General features: G+C 36.8%; 3 protein-coding genes, 1 long non-coding RNA gene and 1 pseudogene across 4 annotated transcripts; 3 read left to right on the top strand and 2 right to left on the bottom strand.

Moving 5' to 3' along the window:
• Nucleotides 1-367: 367 nt before the first annotated feature.
• Nucleotides 368-4,125, bottom strand: LOC133726245 (calcium/calmodulin-regulated receptor-like kinase 2). The gene is made up of 8 exons (XM_062153756.1): nucleotides 3,845-4,125; nucleotides 2,668-3,058; nucleotides 2,331-2,484; nucleotides 1,793-1,919; nucleotides 1,395-1,480; nucleotides 1,244-1,315; nucleotides 930-1,133; nucleotides 368-841 (listed from the first exon to the last, which is right to left on the bottom strand). The coding sequence occupies exons 2-8, from the start codon at nucleotides 2,991-2,993 to the stop codon at nucleotides 551-553; spliced, it is 1,260 nt and encodes a 419-aa protein (XP_062009740.1). The 5' UTR covers nucleotides 2,994-3,058; nucleotides 3,845-4,125; the 3' UTR covers nucleotides 368-550.
• A 1,941-nt stretch (nucleotides 4,126-6,066) lies between these two features.
• Nucleotides 6,067-7,770, top strand: LOC133733355 (GDSL esterase/lipase 7-like). Its single transcript, XM_062160995.1, has 5 exons — nucleotides 6,067-6,316; nucleotides 6,532-6,653; nucleotides 6,785-7,033; nucleotides 7,148-7,400; nucleotides 7,556-7,770. The coding sequence occupies exons 1-5, from the start codon at nucleotides 6,067-6,069 to the stop codon at nucleotides 7,768-7,770; spliced, it is 1,089 nt and encodes a 362-aa protein (XP_062016979.1).
• Nucleotides 7,771-9,985: 2,215 nt separating this feature from the next.
• Nucleotides 9,986-24,397, top strand: LOC133733347 (GDSL esterase/lipase 7-like; annotated as a pseudogene).
• Nucleotides 21,624-23,572, top strand: LOC133745227 (uncharacterized). The gene is made up of 3 exons (XR_009863519.1): nucleotides 21,624-21,960; nucleotides 22,573-22,656; nucleotides 23,151-23,572. It is a non-coding gene; the product is annotated as an uncharacterized LOC133745227 (long non-coding RNA).
• Nucleotides 24,398-24,940: 543 nt separating the features above from the next.
• LOC133745219 (uncharacterized) lies at nucleotides 24,941-26,769 on the bottom strand. The gene is made up of 5 exons (XM_062173254.1): nucleotides 26,632-26,769; nucleotides 26,466-26,518; nucleotides 26,114-26,246; nucleotides 25,583-25,650; nucleotides 24,941-25,346 (listed from the first exon to the last, which is right to left on the bottom strand). The coding sequence occupies exons 1-5, from the start codon at nucleotides 26,717-26,719 to the stop codon at nucleotides 25,122-25,124; spliced, it is 567 nt and encodes a 188-aa protein (XP_062029238.1). The 5' UTR covers nucleotides 26,720-26,769; the 3' UTR covers nucleotides 24,941-25,121.
• Nucleotides 26,770-26,925: the final 156 nt, after the last annotated feature.

The following is a 26,925-nucleotide window of genomic DNA, read 5'->3' as shown; positions in this document are numbered from 1 at the left end:
GTTATCATACCTAATTTGCAAATCTTCATATTGGTACCCAGCAATTTTCATAATTTGTTACCAGCAAACCAGCAGTATTAAATTGAAAGACAATACTTGTGAGTGGTGAGTCATATTTACCTGTTTGCTACTAGCTTGAAACAAAATTAAACGCAGAGAAGAAAAGAGACATGGGTCAATCAACTGGAACCATAACATAGAAAGCCACTTTTCTTCACTGGCATGAAGTTTAACTGCTGAAACAATGTCCATACCAGGTGGCTTCCTCATTAGCCATTCCATTAGCACTAAGCTAGTTTGTCTTGGTTCTGATCTAAGTATGGCAACGGATATTAAAAACCCATATAACCTACTTTGGCCGAAGAAAAAAAGGCAACACTTTGTTACTGACCATAAAATCAGCTAATGCTCATAGCTCATAGATTCTCTGGCCTGCATCTTGTATATTATATGCTATGAACAAGAATTTTCGAAGGCAAGTGAAGAGATGCAAGCCCAAAAAGAAAAAGAAAAAAGGTTGACAAAAATTTGGTGATCCATTGTCATTTAGTTACTCTTTCGTGCTGGCCAGCCTAACCAGCTCCACCTGCTGAACCTCTATTCTGCTTACTGCCCGTGAAAATTCTTCACCTGCAAAAGACATGGTATCCCTTTTATCAAGACGCATCTGTTTAATCTTCAATATAGCCTGTGAAATCTCTCCGATGGAAGGCCGCTTTCTCGGTAATTTCAGTAAGCATCTGTGAGCAATTTTAGCCAGCCTCCTCACTTCTTCAAGGTTGCATTCCCCAACTAGCTTGTTATCAAGTATTTCGTCAACACCATCTGGAGCCATAGAAGCCTTGGAGAAAAAAGGAAGGAAGAAAAAGATAAGGGGGATTGGCAGAAGACGCAATGGAAGCATTATATTCTGAGGGCAAGAAACTCACAAGATTAACATATTCCATTAGGTTTTGGTGAGGGTGGATGGCTGTTATGAGTTCAAAGATGATGATCCCAAAACTGTAAATGTCACTCTTCATTGTGAACTTGTTTGTAGACATGTATTCCGGATCTATGTAGCCATAGGTACCTTTGAGGCCAGAATTCCGACCATCAAACACCTCTTCCTTAGACAGTCCAAAATCAGCAACCTATTATTCAAACACTAGTAAGGTGAGGAGATACTGAAATGAAGACGCAAAGAACAGAACTCCATAAAGGGTTGAGCAAACATAAGTTCATAACTTTATTACCAACTTACCTTAGCTCTCATTGATTGGTCTAACAATATATTAGCAGACTTTAAATCACGATGTATGACTGGTGGGGCTGCCTGTTCAAAGAAACCTTGTATGAAAAAAGATGACCAATAGTGGTTCACTAGCAAAACAATGAAATACTAAATAACTTACCCCTTCATGAAGGTACTCTATTCCATGCGAAATATCAAGAGCAATTTGCAGCCTTTCATCCCAGCTCAAAACCTGTTGTTCTTCACCTTCATAAAATGTAAAGCGAGATGATTCTTGAATGAACCCAAAAAACCTTTCCAACAGAAATTCTAGCCTATTCTCATGTACGGGCATGAAACAAAGAAAGGAAGATGTCCAAAGAATGATTTTGAAACTAGCGAGCAACATACAAGGATCATTTATATTCTCTTTATTAAACTTAATAGGCTTTTGGCATCCCATCAAATTTGATATGTATATGTTTATAACTTTTCACCTTCCATTTGAATTATATGTCACCAAGCATATAGTTACAACAATCTCAAGATCCATTATGGACACAGGGACTCTGAACTTACTGTACAGAAGGTTTGATAAGCTGCCATTACTCATGAACTCATAGATTAACATACGCTGTCCTTTATCTACACAGTAACCTACGAGGTTCACTAGATTTCGATGATGCAGTCTTCCTAACAGAGATACCTGCAGCAAGACCATACAAATTAAGCAAAACTCAACCAGATTCTTAGGACATAAACATTAAGAGAGACGCACACAGTTCATACGATAAGCTTTACAAAAGCAGGCAGTGATAATTAATTGGCAGGTTGGCAATGTGGATTCCAGAACACGGCATTCCTCCTTTGAACTATGTTGGACTCATGTCCAGCCACATAATCATTCTGATTAGTTTTCCAAACTCTTACACAAGATTTTGAAGATTATAAATACACTTTTTTGTATTATTTAAACCAAAAGGAAAAATGAATTTCATTATACAAATTGTGAGTTTTAGGATATATGCTAGATTACTTTTATAGTAATTTTATGGGTATGAAGGAATTTTTTTTTCTTGACAGGACCTATATGAAATGTAGCTGATATAGTCTTTACCTCTGTTTGGAACTCTTTCTCTCCCTGCTTGGAATCTGAAGCAAGCACCTTCACAGCTACTACCTCTCCAGCAGGCATTGTTGCTTTATATACTGGACCAAAAGCCCCTTGTCCTAAAATTGTTGTGAAATTCTGTGTAGCTTTCTGCACATCCCTGAAAATAGTAACATGCATTAGATACACTCATACAGCGCATATCATAGCATAAACTCCATGCTTTGTAGTGCCAAGTGTACAACCGATTGTGAAATGGTATCCAAGAAAATAAAGAAATAAGAATTACAAAAGCATTATGTGTGCTTGCTATAGATAAAAGATACAAGTATTTAATGCATACTTGTAAGAGTATCTAAGTACGCCTGATGCAGAAGGAAATCGGTCTTTGTTGTGATTATTCCACCAGGAGAGTGGAGAACTTTTTTTAACCTTCTCGGATCCTTGAATAGGTATGTTAGTTGAAAGAGATACACTAAGGTCGATGCTTGTGCCTAAGCCATTTGTGCGTATAGGAAGAGTTGTTAAACTACGCTCATTAGCACATCGTCGAAGATTGGCACGCTTTTGGTACCACCTTATTCCGAAAAATATGAGTGCAGCTATCAAAATTCCAAGGGCTACACCAGCAGAGATGCCAATGATAACCAGATCACCTCTATTAACCATTCTTTGGCGTCTTCTGATATTCAAGCAATGAGAACATCTTGCAGGCCAAAAACACCGCAGATTATCTGTCATAAGATGGCAAAATACATTAAGGTAAACTTGTCAATCTTTCTCCGGAACTAATGAACTAACATGACAAGTTGAACTATCTGCTTCATGCTAATTGATAATGGAGTGGAGAAATTGCAGCAATCAATTAACCATAAAAAAAACGACAATACTTCCTATCAACATGTGATTGAAAGATTAGCTTCCGCTATAGAAATGACTTTGGAATGTACGTTCTATCAATACTAAAGCAATGTGATTGACAATGTACTTTTGTTACATTGACTGATTAGTAAAGCACTTTGTTCATTTGCTCGACTTTAATCATACAACTCTTTAGGAGGATTAGTATGTCCACAACAATTTCATATTCATAACAAATGTCACTTGGGATATAACCATAAGATAAACACACTCATTAACTTCACTACTAGAAAAAAAAACTCAAAATGGTCTGATTGTTCCAACATAGACAGCCAACCACATGTCAGAGGCACAATCTTATTTGCATCAGAAACGATAATTCAGCACATATCTTCAAATCATCATCAACATTTTCAACAATCCAAAATCCTATGCTATGCTCCATCATCAAAACCAGAACAGTGAGTCAGTGATTAGGACAACCACCAAAAATACCCACATGGGTTTCCCAAAAGCTCATAAAGACAACACCTTTATCAACATCTAAAACCTCCAAAGCCATCAAAACCCAAAAACCAGAACCAACCAAAAAGACTCAAACTTTAGCAGAATTCCACAAAACCAAGCTAAGACCCATGATTGATCGAGTACACACATACCTTACAACCCAAAAAGAAAAGCTGATCGATCAGTTTGTGTGAACTCTGATTACCAGAAATGGGTCAAGTCCGACGACTGAAAGAGCAGTGACCCAGTTCAAGAAAGAAACTGTAAAACTGGAAGAGAGAAACTGCAAAGCAAACCAAGAATGAGTTGGACTGGAATAAAGATAAGCGAGGGTAACCAAATTGCTTTGTTGAGGCCTTAAAAGGTAAAAATAACGCTTTCATAAATTGATATGGAAGCCTGACACATAAAAATAGAATAGAATGCAAGAGCCGGTAAACTGTGGTCTTATTCAGCCGTACGTGCCTGCCTTGGTTTTACTTAGTTGCATCCGCCATTTGCAATTCTTTGCTAAATTGGCCACTTGTGTTTGAGTCCTTTTGAGACTTTTCAAAAGCCAAGAAAGACCAAAACCAACCAGAGAAAGACTTGCGTGGGGCACACGCACCGCTACGTGGTGCGGCAGACCAATCACTGTCCAACAGGGGGTCTTTTAGGTATTGTACATTTAAAAAGCAGGGGCAGTTTCGAAATAGAGGGAAAATTTCTAATTTTTTATTGGAGGGCCGCACCGCCACGTGGTGCGGCAGCCCCTATGCAAGAATTTCTCAACCAACAAACGTTTTTACAATGCTTCATGGTGTTTAATGACAATTTAATCTCTTATTGGGCAGAAAATGAAAGAAAGACATTGGGGTCCAAGCCATGCCAATCCCCTTGCTCTGAGATTAAGACACTATTTGTTAGACTTACTTATTATCATGCCAAGAAAGAGAGATGTGACATGTCTAATTACTGATAATATTTTCATAAAAGAGGTGGGAGAGAATACTTTGGTATATCAACAAAAATTCTGAATATCTAGATCAAACGCGCGTCACATGACACAACTGCCCTACTTATAAATTCTTCTACTTTACAAATTAAAATTTTAACAGACTTTTTCAAATTTATTACCGAAATTTAAATTTATAGTCTCTTAGAGCAAGTTCATCCGTTAGGTCACTATGTCACCTACTATTCACTGTTTTTTAGTGTATATTTTCATTCTCTGGGTCATGAAATACACTGTGTCCGTGACCCAGAAGGTGAAAAATACACTAAAAAATAGTGAATAGTAGGTGATCTGATGACCCAACGAGTGAACTTGCTCTTAGCATCCCACTTGAGCTAATTTATACATTTGTTTGTTATTATTAATTTATTCCACAAAACAATGTTGATGACAATAAATGAATTGAGTAGGTCTCTATTGAGGGAGCGTGCATTGACCCGCCATTAGACAAGTTTAAAGAATATTGGTTGACAACTTGGACACCAAGGCTAGAATTAATGTCAAATGCAGTTCATGACTTGGCATATTGTCCCAACCATCCAATCATTCAAGATTCATAATCATGCGATATATCTTTGGCAGGGTTTGGTGGATAGAAAGAGGAGTTGTTGTAAAAGATCCCTAACCCACTTCATCATTTCACAACATTGCCAAATGTGTTGGGAGTGAGTAGACAAGTAGTTCATACTCCAATGTAATCAGAATGGTTAAAGTCTTTGGAGGTGACTGATCGGGTGTATTTTCTTTTCGGATAGTGAAATTTACACTTTTTATTTTGTAATTCACATTTTATGTTTTTTTTTTTAATAACTTAAGTTTCATTTTTTTTGTAAGAATTTCAATCAAAAAATTGAGTAATGGTTTACAAATCAAGAAGTGTAAATTTGATTCTTCCTTTCCTTTAAATCATCTTAATCCACAATTAAAGCACTAGCCAGTTGAAAAGGACAGAATCACAAAAAGTTAAAAATAGAAATTATATTTTTGTTTTTATTAGAAGACACGACTTTAATTTGTCATTGGCCCAACAAGATTACTGAAGCGGCAAAACCCACACATGTTTTGCAGTCTGATAGTTTTGGAGCAGAATCTAAGCTGTGGTCACATGAGATGTGAGTTGAAAAACTTGGAACCCTCCGGTTCATAAGAGATGGTTCACTTTCCTGAAGAAGTTGACATAATCTGCATATCATCGGTTACAATTCTACATGTTAATCAAAAGCTCACCCTCTCTTCTTTCATAGCTGATATATATTCACACCTCTCTCATTGATCTTCCACGTGATATCACCTAGCATTCCTCATTTCATAATTCCTTCTTTTTGAAACAAAAACCGTATATAACCTCATTATCTTTCTTTCACTTTGTGCATGAAAATCATGGGAATCAAACTATCAATTTCATTACTTATTTTTCTGTTCTTGAGTTTTGCAAATTTTGGCTCAGTTTTAATTGATGGATCGCCGATTGCACCAGCATTATACGTGTTTGGGGATTCTTTGTTTGATAGTGGTAACAATAATTTCTTGCCAACTTTAGCAAAGGCAGATTTCCTGCCCTATGGTGTCAATTTTGCGAAGGGTGTCACCGGAAGATTTACCAACGGTAAAACAGTAGCGGATTTTATAGGTAAAACAGTACTATAATATTAGCTTGATAACTAATTGTTGAAACTCTTGCAATTACACCGAGGAGGTTTTGGGTTTAGGATGGGATTGGAGCTATGTAATTTTGTTAGCTTAATGTAAATTTTTGATATATTTGATGACGACTTAACATGAGCTTTTTGCTGTATTATAATCTAATAATTAACATATCGATCTCTCTTTTCGTGATTTGCTTAGCTGAGTTTCTTGGGCTACCATACGCTCCACCATGCTTGAGCATACACAAATCGACAATACTTACCGGCCTGAATTATGCATCTGGGTCTTGTGGCATTCTCCCGGAAACCGGAAGCCGATTGGTAATTAAGAATTAGTTAGTACCAGTTTATTCGATCAGATCTTTCGAGTCTCAGGATAGTTATATATACACAGTAGAGGGTTTGCTAGTCTATATCATTTAGACATTCATATATGGTGGTTTCCTTTGCAGGGGAAGTGCTTGAATCTGAAAGAGCAGATGGATTTGTTTGAAAAAACGGTGAGGTCAGACTTGTCAGGACATTTCAAAAATCCCAATGATCTTGCGGAGTACTTGTCCAAGTCCATATTTATAGTTTCTGTAGGCAACAATGATTTTCTTAATAATTACCTTCAACCTAAACTCTATAACACAAGCAAACGCTACCCTCCTCCACAGTTTGCACAACTCTTGATGGGTGATCTTTCTCACCATTTTGAGGTATATACTCTGATCATTATCTCTGTATATAATTAGTTCTTGCACCACCATAATACCATATAGTAATAATTTGCTGTTAATTCATCTCAGTTATTTTAAATTAATTATGTCCAGAGATTATATAACTTAGGAGCCAGGAAAATAGTTATGTTTGAAATTGGTCCCCTTGGTTGCACCCCATCAATTGCAAAGACACAAAACCATAGTGGAAACTGTGCGGAAGGAACAAACAAGCTCGCCTCGATTTTTAACGACAAACTTCGTGCAACTCTCGCAAATTTAACTTTCACTTTTCAAGGATCTTTATTTGTTCTCGGTCGAGCTAACGGGATCGGCTATGATGCAATTACAAGTCCCCTCAAATATGGTAATTAAATTTCAACATATTAAGGACAAACTTTATTTTGTTGCATATATTGCCTCTGACTTAAATTTACAGTCTCACAATATAATTTGTCACTGTGTCTTATGTAATAAAAACAATGTAACATTATACATCACTCAAATTTGTGTTTTCTACAGGCCTCGAGGACGGAAGCAATCCATGCTGCACAACTTGGAACAATGGGACATCGGCATGTATTCCATGGGCTAAACCATGCTTTCAACCAAATAGTCACTTCTTCTGGGACGCTTTTCATCTTACTGAATCTGCTAGTTCAGTCATAGCAACTGGCTGTTTCAATGATACAACTGTTTGCACTCCACTAAACATCAAGAAACTTGTACAAGTGTAATATCTAGATAATGCATCGATCAGTGAAGCTTGATTGATCTAGCTAACGCTTGTTTCTTGTAAATTGATATGTACTTCTGTTGAGAATCTCATATATCAGAATATCAACATTGCATAAATTAAACTTTAAAAGATTTTGGGGTTTTGATCTACATGCATGCATCTGTTGTCATGCAAGTGATTTTAGGTTGGATATATACTCTAATTTCTTTATTACTTTTACACTAATGCTCACAATCAGCCGATTTAGTACTTAAATCGATCAGTTTAGTACTAATTGAACTTGAATAAAAATTTAATTTATTTCAACGGCCCATAGGTGGGTAGATGGATGGCCAAAATTGCACCGCTTTCAATTTTCCTTTTTTTCATTAATAGTTTCTATAATTTCAAAAAATTTTAAAATCATAATAAATAATTCAGAGGTCCAAAAAATTTCTCGAAGAGTCTGACAGACTCTTCTAGTTACATACTTTTTTTTTTTTTTTTAAGAAGGGCCAGCTGCCCTTAAGCCACTTACAATTAACGACAAGAGAATGCCCCGCAATAATAGCAGAGACATCTACAAAAATAATGTATCATAACAAACAATAAATAGCAATGGTTACACCTCTTCTAGTTGCATACTTTATTATCAAGTAGAAGGGTCCTTAATAATCACCGAGATTAATTAAAATCTCAATTTCAAATAATTCCACCTTATTTCCTTAAATTTTTTTGGGGCTCACAATCATAACATCGACCAATAAGTCCAACTCAAGAGATCTTTAAAACTGTAAGGCTGTAAGCTATGTCGGCTTAGAGTAACTCCAACAGTTTCCTTATATTTTGATTTTTCTCTATTTTAGGGAAAAATGAGCATCTTTTGCTCCAACAGATTCCCTATAACTATTCCTACTTTAGGGATAGTGAGGAAAGAGAAAGCGAAATTCTCTAAATTTACAACAATCTCTAAAAATTTAAGGAAGAATTATGTTGATTTTAGAGATAGCTATAAAATAGGGAATATGTTGGAGTTGGAGAAGAAAAATTGCTTAAAAGCTTGAACATTTGCTTCCCAATAATACAAAAACAGTGGAGTTCATCAATCAAAACTTTCCACAAGCAGCTAGCATTAGCAACAAGTTCCATGAACTTCATCAATCAAACTTAATTCATTGCGAAAACATTAATTTCTCTTGCTCTCACCAATAAAAATACAATTGATTGAGAAACCATTGAATGTCAATGGTGCGATCTTAAAAATAATCTTGTATGACTTCATTCCAATACTGCCATAATAAACATCTCTTCCTTGTAATGCTTATGTTCTTTAATTATTGTCCTCATGTATCGTCAAAATTTCAACAAGTCACTGAAATCAAACCGTCCGGCAACTTCATCAATGCGCCCAAGAGAAGAGGAAAGTACCTGCACTCTTCACTCTACAATCCGTCGATCACAGCAATAAAAAATCCCCAGCACCAAATTCAAGGTCTACTCACCACCGAACAAGATTTAAATCAACCTAAAAATTTACCATCTACCTTCTTCCAAATTCTTTGCTACCAAAAAATTCAACTAAAACTTTTTTTTAGAAAGAGCAGTAGCACAATCCAATTGGCCGATTGGAACACTTCAACCTTCAGAAACCTTGTACCCCCTTCAACCACATATACCAACTTGAGTTATTTTCGACTTCCATCGACTTCTCATATGCAAATCAAACTCAAAACTCAACAAAACGTAGGACCATTAAAAAAAAATTTAAAACAAAAAAAAAAACCAAAATAATCACTCTGGTAACTAAGTGCAAACGCTTGAACGTCCATAACTGCAGGAGCAATCCATGGCTGAACCGGCAAAAACCGACATTATTTGTTCTGCAGTACGTGTTAGTTTTGCCGTTTGGGAGCAGATCTAAGATGTGAGTTGGAAAACTTGGAACCCTCCAATTCATAAGAGCTGGTTGTTATTGTAAAAAGAAAAAAAGAAATAATAAAAAAAGACCTAGTTGTTAACAAATTTAACCACTTTCTGGAACGTTTCCACCCTCTCTTTTTTCATAGCTAATGTATATTGACTATATTCAGACCTCTCCTATTGATCTTTCACGTGATACACAAGCATTCCTCATTTCACAGATCAATTCCTTCTTTTTGAAACAAAGACATACTGAATAGACCATTTTTCATCAATTAACTTCATCGTCTTCTCCCCCTGTGTGGATGAAAAACATGGGAATAAAACTATCAATTTCATCACTTATTTTGCTGTTCATGAGTTTTGCGAATTTTGGCCCAGTTCTAGTGGAATGCTCGCCGATTGCACCAGCATTGTACGTGTTTGGGGATTCTTTGTTTGACAATGGTAACAATAATTTCTTGCCAACTATAGCAAAGGCAAATTTCCTGCCCTATGGTGTCAATTTCGTGGAGGGTGTCACCGGAAGATTCACCAACGGTAGAACAGTAGCGGATTTTATAGGTAGTACATATAACTGTGTTACTTGATATATTAGTTGATGGAAGTCTTGATATATATAAAACTGAAGAGGTTTTGAGCTTAGGATCATATTTGAGCTATGTAGTTTTGTAAGCTTAATGTACATTTTTGATATGTTTGATGACTGCTTAACTTGAGCTTTTGGCCATACGTACTATAGTCTAATGATTAACGTATATTTCGATCTCACTTGTCTTGATCGATTTGCTTAGCTGAGTTTCTTGGGCTACCATACGCTCCGCCATACTTGAGCATACATGAATCAACAATATATACTTACCGGCCTGAATTATATATGCATCTGGGTCTTTAGGCATTCTCCCGGATACTGGAAGCCGATTGGTAAGAATTAGTTAGTAAACCAACTAGCTCTTAAGTAGATCTTTCGAGTCTCAGGAATTATATATAGTAGGGTTGATCAGTCTATATCATTTAACAATTAACATTCATATATGATGGTTTCCTTTGCAGGGGAAGTGCTTGAATTTGAAAGAGCAGATGGATTATATTTGTTTGAAAAAAAGGTGAAGTCAGACTTCTCGATCAGGACATTTCAAAAATCCAAATGATCTTGCAGAGTACTTGTCCAAGTCCATATTTTTATTTTCTGTAGGCAGCAATGATTATCTTAATAATTACCTTCAGCCTAAACTTTATAACACAAGCAAACGCTACCCTCCTCCACAGTTTGCACAACTCTTGATGGCTGCTCTTTCTCACCAGTTTGAGGTATACATACTATCTGATCTTTATCTCTTTATATAATTAGTTCTTGCACCTATAGTAATAATTTGCTATTAATTGATCTCAATTATTGTAAACTAATTATGTGCAGAGGTTATATAACTTAGGAGCCAGGAAAATAGTTATGTTTGAAATTGGTCCCATTGGCTGCATCCCAGCAATTGCAAAGAGACAAAACTACAGTCACTACTACAAAATGGGCTATAGGACACCAATTTTGGGCACTATTCTAAATTGGTGTGTATGTTGAATAGTTTTGCACCGTTTAATTTGATCGGTGAGTTGTTGTGGAGATGCCACTGACATTCGGTGGCCCAATGCTCACATTTGATTAAATTATTCATAATTGGTATGTTTAGTTACAAGTATTTACGAGTTTTACCCCCAAATTACATGTCTTGTTCAGCAAAAGCATGGGTCTTCGTTTTTGGTCAGATAAAAAGAAGGGTTAACTATAAAGCACTACCAGACAACAAGTTTTTTGACAACAAAGTCCACAACCTTTTCCCTTATACAATTAAGGACACACACTATTCTCCTTTTATCTTTTTACTCATTACACAGTATCAGCTCCTACACAGTATCAGCTCATGTTTTACTTTTCCAGACTAAACACAGTATCAGCCTAAGAACTAGCCTTCAACATGCCACAATTTCGCCTAACGACTTCCTGTCTAAGCGGCTATTAACAGGGCGGAATCACTGCTGCCTTAGGATGCTAAAGGGTTCAGTCTTTTATAGCAAAAAAGAATAACTGCTACTGCTTACTAACTGCTACTGTTAAAAACATAAATGTAAAAAGAACAAAATATTTTTGTGACAGGGTACTGGGCACAAACTGAATTTATTTATTCAAACATAAACTTCAGAGACAGAATCCAGAGCCTCACTCTTGGGTAAACAGCTAAAAAGCTGTTTAGCTATCCATAAGAGTGATTACAGGTACTTACTTGTAATGAAAGCACACTGCTTCACACTAAACGGGAAGGGAAGAGCACACTGCTACTATGGCTTTCTTGTTTGAGAGACTCTGAGTCTTTCTCAATTTTCGAATGCCTTTCAAATGAAACTAAAGCTCTTTATATAGAGAGCGGAACTCAAACTAGAATTCAAAACCTAACAATGTACAGAACAACTCCGTGACTTTTCAGCTTTCTTAGTGCTCCTGATGATGGAGGTCGGATGGAGAAAGCAAAAAAGGATTGGGTGAAGTGTCTCTTTCTTCTTTTGAAAAAGCAAAAGTAGCTTTAGAAAAAGTCTAAAGTTCTACAGTTGCAAATTTGGAGCTTTATTCTTCTCCTGTAGCTTCACATGTTCTCGTCTGTTTCAGAATTGTGGCCAAAGACAAAGGAGTTGTTGTCTGTCTGGGCCATGCGAGTGGTTGTAGCGTTGTCTTTGACATCTGTATCAACATACATCTTATAGTGGTTGTCATTTTCAAGCTTTTCCACCCACTGCATGCATGTCATTGTCGAGTCTATCTCTTTTCTGTTGAGAGATAGGAATAGATCACTGCTGACTACGTCAGGATGATCATAGGCAGTGATAATAGTTTTCTCTCCTGCTGCCAGGAAGGTATTGCTGATGTCTTCAGAGATGATCTTTTTAATGTACTCCAGGGCCATGGCCTTCATCCATGGGATGCTTGAGTTTGGCTGACCATTGTACCCAACGCAGGCAGGTTGTAGATATTTTCTTTGAATAATTCTCACATAATGATATGGAGAAATATATTCAACCTCACCGTTTGCCTTTCGGATCCATTCTGGAGGAGTGGATCTAAACTTTAGTCGAAGTGTGCTGTCAGCATTTCTGACATTCTTGACAGTATTGACGATGATGGGCGGCAAACCCTTTAGATCATCATTTGTTTTAGTCCACAGATTATGGACAAAACCATTTTCAACAAGCCAAAGCTTGTGTTCTTGGGGATGTTCACTCTGAACATTTACCAGGTATCTTCCAACATATGGTCCTGCTATGATGAAGAGGGTTGGAGGAACTAGGTCTTCTGAATTGTGTCTTCCTATCAGATTGTGGAAGTCATGCCAATCTGTTTCAGTGAGTGCCATGATAGGGATCCTAGCACTTTCTGGATTTTCAAGGAAATTAATTTTTTCTTTCTTGACAGCACTCTGCTGAAGTTCTTCGAACTGTGGCCTGCCATTTTCATAGAGTTCCTCGGCTAAGGCGAAAAGAGCTGGGAACATTAGACCACTGCTTCTTTCTTGGAAGGCGAATAAAAGATTGTCCAGAATTTTTTTTGCATGATTTCTCACATAGAATCCTGGAGCATGATGAGGGCTAGTGGAAGGTTGAATCAATCTCTTGTTCAGGAGATCTTCAATATCTTTTCTGAATTCTTTTTGGTCTTCCTCTTTGTACTGAGGAATGGCTTTGACATGACAGATAGCATTCATGTCATGTAATCTTAATTCACAGACCACTGGGTCTTTTTCCCAAAACTTCTGAGGGTCTACATCGATGTTCTGCTCGAGTAGTTTCTTGATTTTTTCAAGAGTGGGAATTTTCTGAGACTCAAGCTTATTCTGAAAGTGCTTGAGGTTATGCTCATGGATGAAACTAGCTTCTTCTTCTTCACTAGTTTCTGCTTCTTCTTCTGAAGTTCTTCAACAACTAATTCTTCTTGTTGTTTGATTTGGAGTATGGGTTCAAATTTGGGTTTGTAGGGGGTAAGATCACCACTATTCTGTTGCGATCTCTGATATTGGGTAGTAAAGTTTGGACCTACAATACTTTTGGCCTGAGTAAGCCTATCAGCCCAGAACACCCGTTCTCCTTTTCTGAAGCCGATTGCTTCTTCATCCTGAATAAATCTCTGTTGGAGAATGAAATCATTACCCAACAAGAAATCTGCGCCTTGGCCTTCAGATTGCCAGACGTTATGGATGATAAATGTTCCTCCACCAATGGTGATGTGAACATTTTTTGCTACTTTATTCATGGTGAGATGGCTTCCATCGAAAGTAACACCAGTAGCTGTTTTCTTTTCTTCTTTCCAGAGTTTTTCTGGAATTGCAAATCTCTTTGCAGCTGTAAATCCTGATCCATTATCTACAAAGGTATGTAGATGATATTTTTTGTGATCAGGGAATTTTAGTCCAATCTCTATGTAGTTGCTGTATCTACTCGTAGAGACGACTTTTGATTGTTGAAGCTCATTTTCTTGAGCTTGTCCCTTTGGAATGAACGGTTTACATTATTCTGGAACAATTTCTGGTGGTTCAACCAGTTCATAATTTAAATTTTCATTGGTTTTTTCTTCTTCGATGATTTCTTCCTTTATTTTTGAGGAAGATGGTTCTATAATTTCTTGGAACAAAGTTTCTACTTCTTTCTCTTTTTTCTCAAAGAAATATTCTTCACATTCTTGATCGACCAATTGGCTGACAAGGCCATTCTTGGTTTTTCTTCTTGCTTCAGCTATGAAGCATTCTTTGTGATAAGTCTTTTTTGACTCTTCACAAAACATAGGGAGACCATTCTTTTCATGACATAAACAGTAGTCACAAACGAATGTACCAGGGTTCACCTGATAAGAATACATTAAGGATTCTGTCTTGCTTTCTTCCCAGTTTTTGATTCTCAAAACATTCATTTGTCTGGATTCGAAGTACTCTACTTCAGAATCTGTCTCAGACTCAGATTGTCACACCCCGAATTCTGAATTTAAGTAATTCATATTCGAAGCATGAACCTCAAATACCCTGTTTATAATCTCAGAATTTTTTTCTCAAAATCAACTGCACATTACACCTCTCAATAATTACATAAACCAAATCCTCAAGCTACTTATTACAGTACACTCTCACCAAAACAAATTATAAAGCTCAAGAGAGCACAATTCTCCTCACAAAACAAATGCTATAAATCTAATACTAATACTCTAAACCGCACGATCACTGCCCTGATTCTCCTGACCTGTAAGACTACCCGCTACACAATTTGAATAGTGTACCGGGAGTTGCAACAACACAAAACCCGGTGAGCTTTTGACAGCCCGTATGAGTAAACAAGAAAGAACTGTTGATTTATTCAATTATATTTATTATAACTCAAGTAAACAATCAACACAGTCACACGGTAACTCCAAAAATCACATAAACATAAAAGCAAGTATATTCTCGATACTCTCTTTTAAAACTCAACATTTGACTGATCACAACCAACAAATATTGCAACATTAATATGTGAAATAACATTATAGCAAAGCATGCTTGATTCTCTTTTCACTAACACCTTCACATATTAACAATATATCACAAATAGATATTTGATCAAAATAATATAAGTACACTTTTCTTTTTAGTGAATTTTCGGATTAACTAGTAACAAATCATAAATCCACGTGTTAGGGTCCATAATACCAAAACACGGGAAAGCCAGGTTGATTGGTAACAATTCATAAATCCACGTGCTAGGGTCCATAATACCAAAGCACGGGAAACCACATGCTAGGGTCCATAATACCAAAGCATGGGTAAGCCGCAGCATACCAGGGACCAACGTACTATACCCAAGTATGTATACTCAAAGTAAGCAACCTTCCTAAGAGTATAATAGTGCACTATCTGTAGGGACTAGGGCCCAAGGCTAACTTCCACATAACACCAAAACACATTTACCAGTAATTCACTTAAGCACGGGGTAGTAGATAACACCCGGCTTCACAATTGTACTTCTCAGACATAATCAAAATCACAAAATACAATCTTTATGATTTATAGATCGTATATATGTATATGTACACCCACATAAAGAGACATATTATTTCAAGACAAATCTTTATTTCTTAAAATAATTTCCACATATTCACAATTGGGCATATAAAATAGCTTTCACACCACATGATCAACATTTCATTATTCAACAATTAAATGCGAGATTAATAGCTTGAATAATATCCAATTCATTCTCAATCATTTCATCACACCAATCACACGTCAACCAATATATATATTCCACGTAAATATATATATATATATATATATATGTAATCATCCGCTCAGGGATGACCACTAATACCAACTATAGTTCAAGCATAAAAACCGTGAAATTCATTTGTATAATAAAATCATTTTACTTACCTATGGACCGTAGTTGATCAAGTCCATATGATTTAAAACAAATATTTATTCCACAAATATTTTCACACAATTGCGACAAAAATAAAGTAATTAAATTTATTCGGTTCGTAATATGAACCACGTGAGATTTACTCACCTCTAATCCAGCTGCGTCTTCTTAACAGCTAAAACAACAATTTTCCCGAATTGTCCGCCAAATCAATCCGTCGATAACCTAATCCAATAATGATCTTAACTTTGCCAACAACTCATAAATGTAATTAAACGACGATCCAACGCTCAGATTCAAATTAAACGATGATCCAACGGTCGGATCTGAATTTAATGATGATCCAACGGTCGGATCCTCACGGATCGCCTTTAGGATCATCCTCCAAAATTATCACGAAGATCCAACGGTCAGATCTTCCTGAATCGCCTTTACTAACATCTCCACAAAATTATACGAAAATCCGACGGTCGGATTCTCACGAATCGCCTTCCGAATTACTATTTCTCAATTATACGAAGATCCAACGGTCGGATCTTCGCCCGTGACCTCACAAAGTCACCGGGACAGTCATACGATCAACATATTAAAATTTGAAGTAAAACCGATGGTCTGATCTTCGCAGATCGTAAACCGAAGATAAAACGTAAAAACCGTAAATAGTAACGTAAAAACGTAAATCCACTATTTATCAACTTTTTCTAACATGACCAAGTTATATATCAAAACGCTCGTATGGATGCATAGATCATCGCCTAGATAATGAAAACTCGAAATATGGTCTGATACGCCGCCACAAGCGGTGGTCAGTGGGCGGTCAACGCGGCGGTCAACGCCGGTCAACCACCTCCGATGGCAAAGTGACCAACTACAAACTGGTTCAAAATGAAAGGGTGATCGACTTCCATACCTGGAGCTAAGTCTGGTTTGGCCTAGATCGTCCTAGATCAAGCTTTGAAGTTTGGATTAATCTGGTGCGTCTGATTTGATCAGATTGAATCTGGGACGTTGAAAAAGTCAAACCATGATCTAGCGTTCTATACACAAAATCGTGATGAAAGGCTTACATGGGGATGATCAGCATGAGGAGGAGATCACGAAAATGGGAAGGATCGGCCGAGGGGATGCCGGAAAATTGGTTTTCCGGTCGGGTCACCGATCGGAACTGTGGCTCCTTCGATCCAGCTTTCGGGGCAGCGGCGGAGCAAAGCGACACCAGAGGGAGGCTCGTCGTGTGCCGGCGATCTCAGGGGAGCCCGGGTCCGGGGACGGAGGAGGCCGGAGGCGCCGTTTTCGGCCGGGTCGGGTCGACTAAGACCCGTCGGGTCTGAGGGTCGAAGGAAGAGAGAGAACGGAGAGAGCTGGGGGACTGTTCAGCAAAAATGAGATTTTTTCGTCCTTAATGAAAAATTCTGATTTTTCTGCTATTTATAGAAAAATCTCAATTTTCAAATATTCATATCTTATTCATACGAACTCCGAATATTGCGTTCCATATATGTACGAGATCGTATCGACGAGCTCTACAACTTTCATGAAGGAAGTTTTCCCAAATTCCATACGTATAAAAAGTCAATTTCCATGAGCCCCTAAATAACGTTCGTTTTCGAAAATAAAATCGTTCGAACTAATTCCACAACTTTTCCAAGCTTCGTACTCGCTCCTACTATCGTGAAATCATTTCTAAAAATCCATGGAATTTAATTTGGATTTTCGGGGTATTACACAGATGAATCTTCTTCTTCAGACCAGGCAGAGTAAACTGACCTGTCGTCTTCTTCATCATCAAAATAGGCTATTTCATAGCCTTTCATATTTGTTGATTCTACTATATGCTCATATTCTTCAAAGAGAGCCTTAGTAGAAGATTTTTTACCCTTTTCCGGGCATTCATTGGCATAGTGCCCTTCAGCTTTACATAACCAACATCTGCAAGCTTTCTTGCTTGGTTGTTTATGTTGATGAGTATTCTTCTTTTTCTTGAAGAATTTCTTTTTTGGATCTTCATCCTGTTGTTTTTTGTAATTGGAACTTTTCTTAAATTTCCAATTCTTTCTTTGATTACTCCTTTTGAACTTTTTAGAGTAATATTTTCCTTTCTTTTTTCTGTGGAACTTGGCTTCATGACATCCCCAGTTGGTTGGCATATCCAGTATTCCGTAACAGAAATTTTCAACTCCTTTGAGTTGTTTCTTGGCCATCTTAGCTCTAAGATTGGCTTTGCATTGTTCTTTCAGTAATTGCCGGATTCTGTTGGCAATTCCTCCAACTGAAAATCTTTCAATTGGTTTTTCTGCTATGCTTTCTCGCACAGCTGTTCTCCATGGTTCAGGGAGTTTCCTGTGCAACAGGTTGACTAGATCAGTGCTTTCTAGTTCACCAATTGTACAGTAATATTCTTGAAATTCATTCAAGTATTCTTCAAAATATCTCATGTCACAAATTTTGAAAGCATAGATATTTGATTTGGCCGTTTCTCTGGTCTTTTCACTCATATTTGCAGAATCTCCACAGAACTGATCGTACAGGGGTACTGCAAAATCATACGGAGATTTTGAAGCTTTGATATCTTCAAGCCATTCTTTTCCTCTGGCCGTTTCTTTGAAAGAGAAATAATATTTCTTTGCTACTCCTGTGAGAGTAGTTTCAAAGTACATCTGAAGATCAGGAGCTTCGAATTTTCCAAAGGTGAGAGCAGATGCCATCATCAGGCTGTCTACCCATTGGTCAAGAGTTTTTCTCTTGTCTAGAGTTTTATCCAGATCTAACCAGATACCAAAATTGGTAATTGGTACTCTGGGTATCTTGTCCTCTGGGACAAATCTTTGAGAATTTCTTTCTCCATCTCTGCCCGTAGGGGCCTTCTGTATAGGGAGTTTCACCTTTCCTTTTTCTCTGGTGATGGAAGTTTTGGAGCTTTCTCCTTCTTCCATTTCAACATCTTGGTAGGGAAGGAGTTTTCTTTCCTTTCCTGGATTGAAATTTTTCATTTCTTCGATTAGTTTTTCTAATCTTTCTGGATTTTCACAGAATTCTGCTTCTTCATAGAGATCATAGAGCTTTTGTGCTCTAAGCATATTGACTGGTCTGTTTAGATCAGCTTCAAGGTCTTCTTCAGTAATTGGATTTTCAATAGTGGATTTTGTGCCACTAGTACTAGCTTCTCTAGTGCTGTAGCTTCTTCTGAGAAGATTTTTGTTTATCCTGATATTCTCAGGACAGACATCACTTTTTCTGTGATTGTCAAAATTTAGACTGATTTCTCCAGTCTTTCTGCTTTCATAAATTTTAGCTTTTGCACTTTCTGCTGGTAGCTTCGGACCAGATACTTTCCATTCAAGAGGAAACGTTACTTCATTCCAAGTAACCTTGTGGATCTGTTGTGAATGGTTCTTCTGACTGGTGAGGAATCCAGTAGTAAGACCAGGAATGTTTGATATCCTTGTCTTTGGCTCTACTGTGGTACTCATCAGTTTATAATATATTCTGTATACTATTGCCAATTCTTGCATATCATTTTTCATAGATATGCCATCTGTCTTGACTCTTAGTCTGAGACAGTGAGCTGCATCTTTCAAGCTGGTTGAGAAGTTGGGGAAGCAGTTGAAATATGCCACTTGGTTGCACAAAGATGCTTCAAGGGTTCCCAACATACTGGCTTGAAAATCTGTTAGTCTGTTGTCTTGCAGGACACACAGGACTGAACAGTTTATGCCTTCACGAGCTAGAAGCTTTATGCCTACTTGGACTGCTCCAATATGCATAAATTGATAATTTTTTGATCTGGCTCTGGCGACTTCAGCTGGAGTGATCATCAGTAGATCTGTTTCTCCTGTTGTAGAGGGGGTTGTAAATTCTAGCAACTTGAAATGATGGCTGTCCATCAGGTCAAATGTTCCCCTTTTGTATATTTGTTTGAAATCTAGCTTTGGAATTGAGGCGTTTTTTACCTCATGCTCGATTTCATTGTATTCAAATTCTTCAGAATTTAGGAGTTGTACTCCTTTCTTTTTCCCGAAGATGCTCATCATATTGACATCTCGAGTTTCTTTCGGGTTTTCATACCGAATACTAGTAGAACTAGTTGAGGGATCCAGAAAAATCAAGTTTGGAACAGGATTCTCTGGTCTTTCTAATGGTTTGAATCCATTAGCTTTCTTTTTTACTGTAGGCACTTTCTTGTCCTTCAGTATATTTTTCATAGAATCCAGCGTTTTTTGCTGTTCATTGATTTTTTTACCAACACTTGTTAGCTTTTCTTCTTCCGTTTTTGGAAGTCCTTTGATATAATCTAGTTTGTTTTCCAGTTTTTCTAACTGGTGGATTATAACAGGAATTTTCTCTAGATGTTCTTGATATCTAGATATTTCTTGCTGCAGGATCTGATATTTTTCATCAGAAGATTTTAATAGAGAATTCAGTCTCTCTATTATTAAATCAGACATTGTCCCCATCGGGGATTCCCCTGCTGAGCGATTTTGCAAGCTCTGATACCAGTGATTTGCGGATCTAACCAATGCTCAAATAATCAAGAGGGTTTTGTTCCTCTCCCAGAATATATAAAAGATTTTCAATGTCTTCTTCTAATTTATAAATTCTGGTTTGAAGTCTATAGATAATATCCTAGTAATTGGGAGTCTCTCTACTAAGACTTTCTCTATATTCTTTTAATTTTCTCAATTTTTCTTTTTCCTTATGCAGTTCTTTGCTAGTATTTTTGCAGATAGCATTTAACTCAAGTCTGTCGACAATCGAAATTATGAATAGTAAAAATAACTGTTTACCTTTGAGTATAGAGGATGGATTTATACCTGCAATATGTTTAAACAAACAAATTCAAAAGTATGGGCCCACTACGCTCCGTCAATTTTAATTTTTACTGAAGAAAAGGTAAATAACAAATAAGAAGAAAAGACAAAATATTCTTAACGGTGCGTTTGGATGAGAAAATTATAAAATCCGTAGGAATTTATAAATGATGGAATCTTTAATTCCATCAATCTAAAATTCCATTAATTGCATTTTCTATTGTTTGGTTGCATCTATTTAGGATTTGAAATGTGTAATAAATTAAGAAAGTTTAAAAAAAATTAAAAAGATAAAATAGAAAAAAGTCTTGTTTTGGAAATAAAAATTGAATACTGCAAAGGAATTCGTAAATGACACCTATTTTGGTGGAAATTGAAGTGAGGAATTTAAATAACGAATTCCTTCGTTTTTTTCCACAGAGAAATTTAAAATTTCCAATCTGATAATGCCAAACGAGGGAATTGGCTTTTAGGAATTATGAAATCCTCACTTTCAATTAAATTCCATCATTTTTTCCCTCATCCAAACACACTCTAAGTGTCTAAAAACAAATGTAGTGGAGTTTTTTGTGTTTTGGAGTTTGGTCAAGGGGGTAGGTGTAGTTTCCCCTAAAAAGAATGGGTGATGGCAGGAAAACCAAAATTTGTTCCAAAATTATACTTTGTTTATTGTATTTGAAATTGAAACCCACCCAATATCTACAACACGCGGTCTTAACACTCGATCACTTTACCAAAATTTATATATGACCTAGCTCTCTCTCTCTCTCGAAACGAGATTGAAGGCTGAATCTTCTCAGAGACGTCGTCCATGTTTGGCCTCTGTAATCTCGCTCACCTTGGATTGCTGAATCTTCTCAGATGCTTCATCTTCTCATGTTTGGCCTCTGTAATCTCGCTCACCTTGGATTGCTGAATCTTCTCAGAGACGTCGTCCATGAAGGAATTCGATCAATCATCAGATGCTGTTGGGGCTTCGATTCGGTTCATTCTCTGACTTCTTGTTGTTGGATTGCGCAGGACGCGCCGCCTTAAACGAGCTCTCATCTCAAGACTACGTGAGAATTTCACCTGAATTTTTTTTTTTATTCTTCTAGCTTCTTCGAATTTCTCCATAAATCTCATTTATCAATGCTCAAGTATGTGTGTCGATCCAGGAACGATTTATGCATGTTTGGTTAATCTATGCTTCTGTATATTTCATGCTATCTGATTTACTCTGCTGACCCCATCTAATGAATATCACTAGCATCAGCATCAGCATCTGCATCTGCATCTGCATTATCTAAAGTGGGCCGGGGAAGATAAGGGCTAAACTTGAAATTAACTTTGTTTTCCCAGCTTGTCAATTATAAAATGTTTCTCTTTTGGATATTGGAGTTCAGTGATTGTAATAATTTGTTTATGCTGCAACTAGTGCAGAAAACAATCAAAGAGAAGATAATACTTAGCCTTCTTTTGAAGGTAGTCGTCCCGCCATTTTGTTCTTTTGCAAAGAATCAAGGCTTTTTTAGTTGCTCAACTTGCTGGATTTTGTTCTTTCCTAGAGAGTCGAGGCTTTTTTAGCTGCACAGCTAGTGGTTAATGTCTATCATTTTATTGTTTTATAGTTTTTGCATTGCTAGTTATACTAATTATGACATTCATCTACCTCCCTTATGTTTTTGCAGGGGAGAATCAGATTTTCAAATTGGGTCATGTAATTGAAAGTGCTAAAGTGGTGGTAGCTGGAGTGTCATGGCAATTCACTGAAGGTACATACACCATAAATAATCTAGTGCAAACATTTGGTTTATCTCTTGCTTTAAGTAGTGAAACTGACTACTTTCATTTTTCTTTTTTACTAGTAAGGGCTCTATTCTCCATTCTGGGAATTCAGATCAGTTTTCTCATGGAAAAGCATTTCAGTTTAAGCACATTACTTAATTAATATGTGCTTATGAATTATTTAGTTAAACTTGAATGATTTCAACTGCTATGGTAGCTAGTCATTGCTTGGGGGGGGGGGGGGCTCTCATTGGACGGTTGCTCCTATTGGCTCATAACAAAGTCTATTCATACGTACTATCTACACACATATAAGGTAATCTTTTGAAATGAAGAAGTCCTTGTTCCTTGACGTCTGTATACTACAACAGCCCTGCCCAAACTTTGTTTTTTCTATGACAATTAAACTGAGTACAGAATAGTTTGCATGAAGAAAACGTTGTAGAATGCCATAACATGTTTTGTGGCTTGTTCATTTCAGGTAATGTCCAGTTGGCCTTGTTAGAAGGGAATCAATGGATTCTGTTTTGAAAAAGACTCTGACCAGGGAATGAACCTTCACCCAAAAGATTGGAATGAAGCAATCTCAAATTGAAATGTAGGAATGTCAGGCTTTTGATATCCATTTGAAGTGGCATGGAACCAACTGAAGCTTAATGACTTACTGGGAAACTGAAAGAATTTAAGAGGCTGTACAAATTAACCTGCTGAAGACATTGAGACAATATCATGCAGTTTCCTTCTGGAGTTGATACCATTATATGAAACATCAACTTTGTGGTAGGTTTAAGCTTTGTAAGTTGCAGTAAGTTTCTTTATTTCGGATAAGGTAGTGCAATAAGTTGTATTTACACAACTGTAATGACTTTAGATTTTGATCGAATGAGATGGTGTATATGGTTTTATTTGTTTTTTTTTTTTTTTTTTTTTTTAATAATGTGGCATTTGAAGACACCGTTCTAACTGTTGGCTATTAACACTATAATTGGTGTATGGTAGTTGACATGACAGCTGACATGACAACATTCTTTTAAGTTGAAAACCAGGCACCGATTCAATTTTGGTGCTCTATGCTCCAAAGGAAACTGGGGCAATCACCACTGTCATGTTTTTGGTGGCTGCATAGTGGCTAATGAAGGCTTTGGTGGCCTTTGTGAACAATGAACACCCATATAGGAGGGTGTCCTATAAGCAAAATTGTAGTAGTGAGTGGAAACTGTGTGCAAGAAACAAACCAGCTTGCCTCCATTTTTAACCACAAACTTCGTGCAACTCTCGCAAATTTAACTTTCATTTTTCAAGGATCTTTCTTTGTTCTAGGTCGAGATATATAATGGGATCGCCTATGATGGAATTACAAGTCCCCTCAAATATGGTAATTAAATTTCAACATGTTTAGGACAGACTTTGTTTTGTCGCTTATATTACGTCCAATTTAAATCTCCAATTTCGCAACATATATATAACAAAAGAATATTACATTATTTATCATTCAAATTATTTTTTTGTAATAGGCATTGAGGACGGAAGCAATCCATGCTGCACGGGTTGGTTACGGGAGACATCGGCCTGTATTCAACCGCTATACCATGCTCTCAACCAAATAGTCACTTCTTTTGGGACGGTTTTCATCCTACTGAAACTATTAGTTCAATAGTAGCAACTAGCTGTTTCAATGATTCAAATGTGTGCACTCCACTAAACATCAAGAAACTTGTACAAATGTAATATCTATATGATGGATCACATCGATCAGCTTTCGCTGATCAATTGATCTAGCTAGCTTAATTGTTTCATGTACATTGATAAATACTTTTATTGAGAATTTTTTATATCGGAATATAAACATTGCATAAAACTTTATAGGATTTTGGTTTCGATCTAGCTAAATGCATGCATTAGTTATGTAAATGATTTTAGGTTGGATATATACTTTAATGTCTCTATATTTTATTTTTACAAGTGCTTAATTATGATCGGCCGGTTTAGTTAAATTAATCGGTTTAGTATTTGAATTTCCAATTTCATTCTGTTTCATTTGGCAATTGCTTCATTAACGTACAAATAAATTGAAAACTAAATTAAGATTAATTACCATGCAGGATTAACTTGAAGAAAGATAGACCAACACTAAAGTAAAATTACAAATGCTGGTCACAAAATTTGCTTAGAACAACTTAATTATGACTATATAACGCTTCACAGAACTACTCTAATTTCTCATCAGCAGACAGGCTAGCTCTATGAAGTGAAGGCACACTTAATGTACATGGTTACTACCTGTGATATAAAAAACAAAAGAAATTAAAGAAGCAAACCCATTCTATATAATATAAGCTATATAATACAGGACTTGGATCACTAGCTAATTCCAACCGATCAAGGGAAAAAGACCGGACCGGGGGCAAAATTGTGAGCCTATTTAATTAAACACGCTTAGGTTTTGATCATCTCAATGCTGTGGCTCTTGGTTGTGTATGGGTGGCTTGCGGCGACCCATACTCCCTCCGGAGGATCCCTTATAATCTTTATGCATCAGGTTTACTATCTCTCTTTCTGCTTCAAGAAGCCGTCTAGTTTCTTCATCTACTTGAGAGTGTTTTGTTGGCTCATCTCTAGGAATTCCAATGTTGCTGCTCGTACTGCTGGCAGCAGTTTTCAATATTTTGATTCCACCCTGCAGGTGTTAAGCCATCAACTAGCTCAGTCAGGTTAATGCATGTGAATATGTGACCTACTGTAACCAGTTCCATTGAGGCAAAATTGTTGACTGGGAAAAGGTAATCTCTATTTAACTAGAAACATCAGCCTAAAAAGCCTAAATGGAGGGGGGCTTTGTTTTCTGATAACAATTACCTCATGACAAATCAAGTACATGCAACATAAAATTCTGTTTCTGGAAAACCGAGTTACCTTTTGGTTCAATTTGGTTTGTGGTCTTCCGTTGAAGTTGTACTTTGAAGCCTTATTACTGTCCTTTCCTGCAATCATGACAAACAAAGATCTAATATGACCCATCGATCATTAACCTTATCCCACATCTCAAAATTTTGGTAATTCCAAAACAATGCAATCTCGATAGTAGATCGATGTGCATTCATATATTAAACATTGAGAGAGTTGTAATAAAACATATCAAACTAATCAAAGATTGAAAATTCCTTCCAATGCATATTATATATTGAAAGATGAATTCATACAATACACACGATATATATCACACATATATTTTCACTAGAGCTGTCATCTAAGAATAACAAAGCTGGGTTTTGCCTCAATTGTGTTTAGGAGGATGGCGTGCAGGTCCATGATAATCAGCACCAAAAGCTACAAAGTGATCATGATGAGCAACTTTCAACTTCTTCTTAGCACTACTACTTTTATGATCAAGTTTACATGTTACATTTAGATCTCCTTTTCTAGCTTCAGAGTCACATGTTGCACCTGAATTCTTTGATGAAGTAGTAGTAGGAGTAAGCTCTCCATTTCTCAGCACTACTTTCTGTGCCGCCATCTTCCTTCCTCCGATCCCTATAATCCTTGACCCAGCGATTTTTGAGATTTCATCAATTAGTTCCTGCATACTTATTTGGTTTAGCTTGTATTCTATATTTTATGCATAGGAAGTAAATTAGATAACAAGCGGAGCTTCGCAATCCCCAGAAGGCTTCTTTACAATTCTCTGGAGTGCAAATAGCAATACCATTATGACCGTACTGTAACTTGGAAGATTTCGAAGGTATGCAAATAACAATACTACTTAATTGGCAAAACCAATCATGAATAGCAAGGTTACCTTTTCATCAGGCAATACAGAATGTTTTCCAGTCATTAATAACCCTTCTTTACCTACAAAATTAAACGTACTAGAGCTTAAGAAAATCGATCCTCAAATCAGTCAAATGTTTCTGAAACTAGGAGAAATGGATTAATAGGAGAAAACTGAGCTATCTATAGCATACCTTTATGATCAGCATGTGCAGTGAAGTCTCCTAAGGCATGCCTCACAAAAAGAAACCCTAGTACGAAGCTTGCAATAATCTTCAGCATCTTTGTGTTTTTTTTCTTGCTTGATTATCTTGGATATTCTAGCTTTTCAGAAAGAGAGGAAACTTGGAGAGGCTGATGTGGGTTTTATAGAGAGAGTTGAAGACCCAAGTCAAAGCTAGGGTTCAGACACGTCTCTGTCCCTGCATAAAATATTACCTGCTAGTCCAGACAGAGCTTGGGAGGACACAAAACTTAAACAACGAAAT

The sequence above is a fragment of the Rosa rugosa genome, chromosome 1 (genome assembly GCF_958449725.1).
Source record: "Rosa rugosa chromosome 1, drRosRugo1.1, whole genome shotgun sequence".
Lineage (NCBI taxonomy): Eukaryota > Viridiplantae > Streptophyta > Magnoliopsida > Rosales > Rosaceae > Rosa > Rosa rugosa.
The sequence above is the reverse complement of the archived record's forward strand: the minus strand, read 5'-3'. Positions and strand labels throughout refer to the sequence as shown.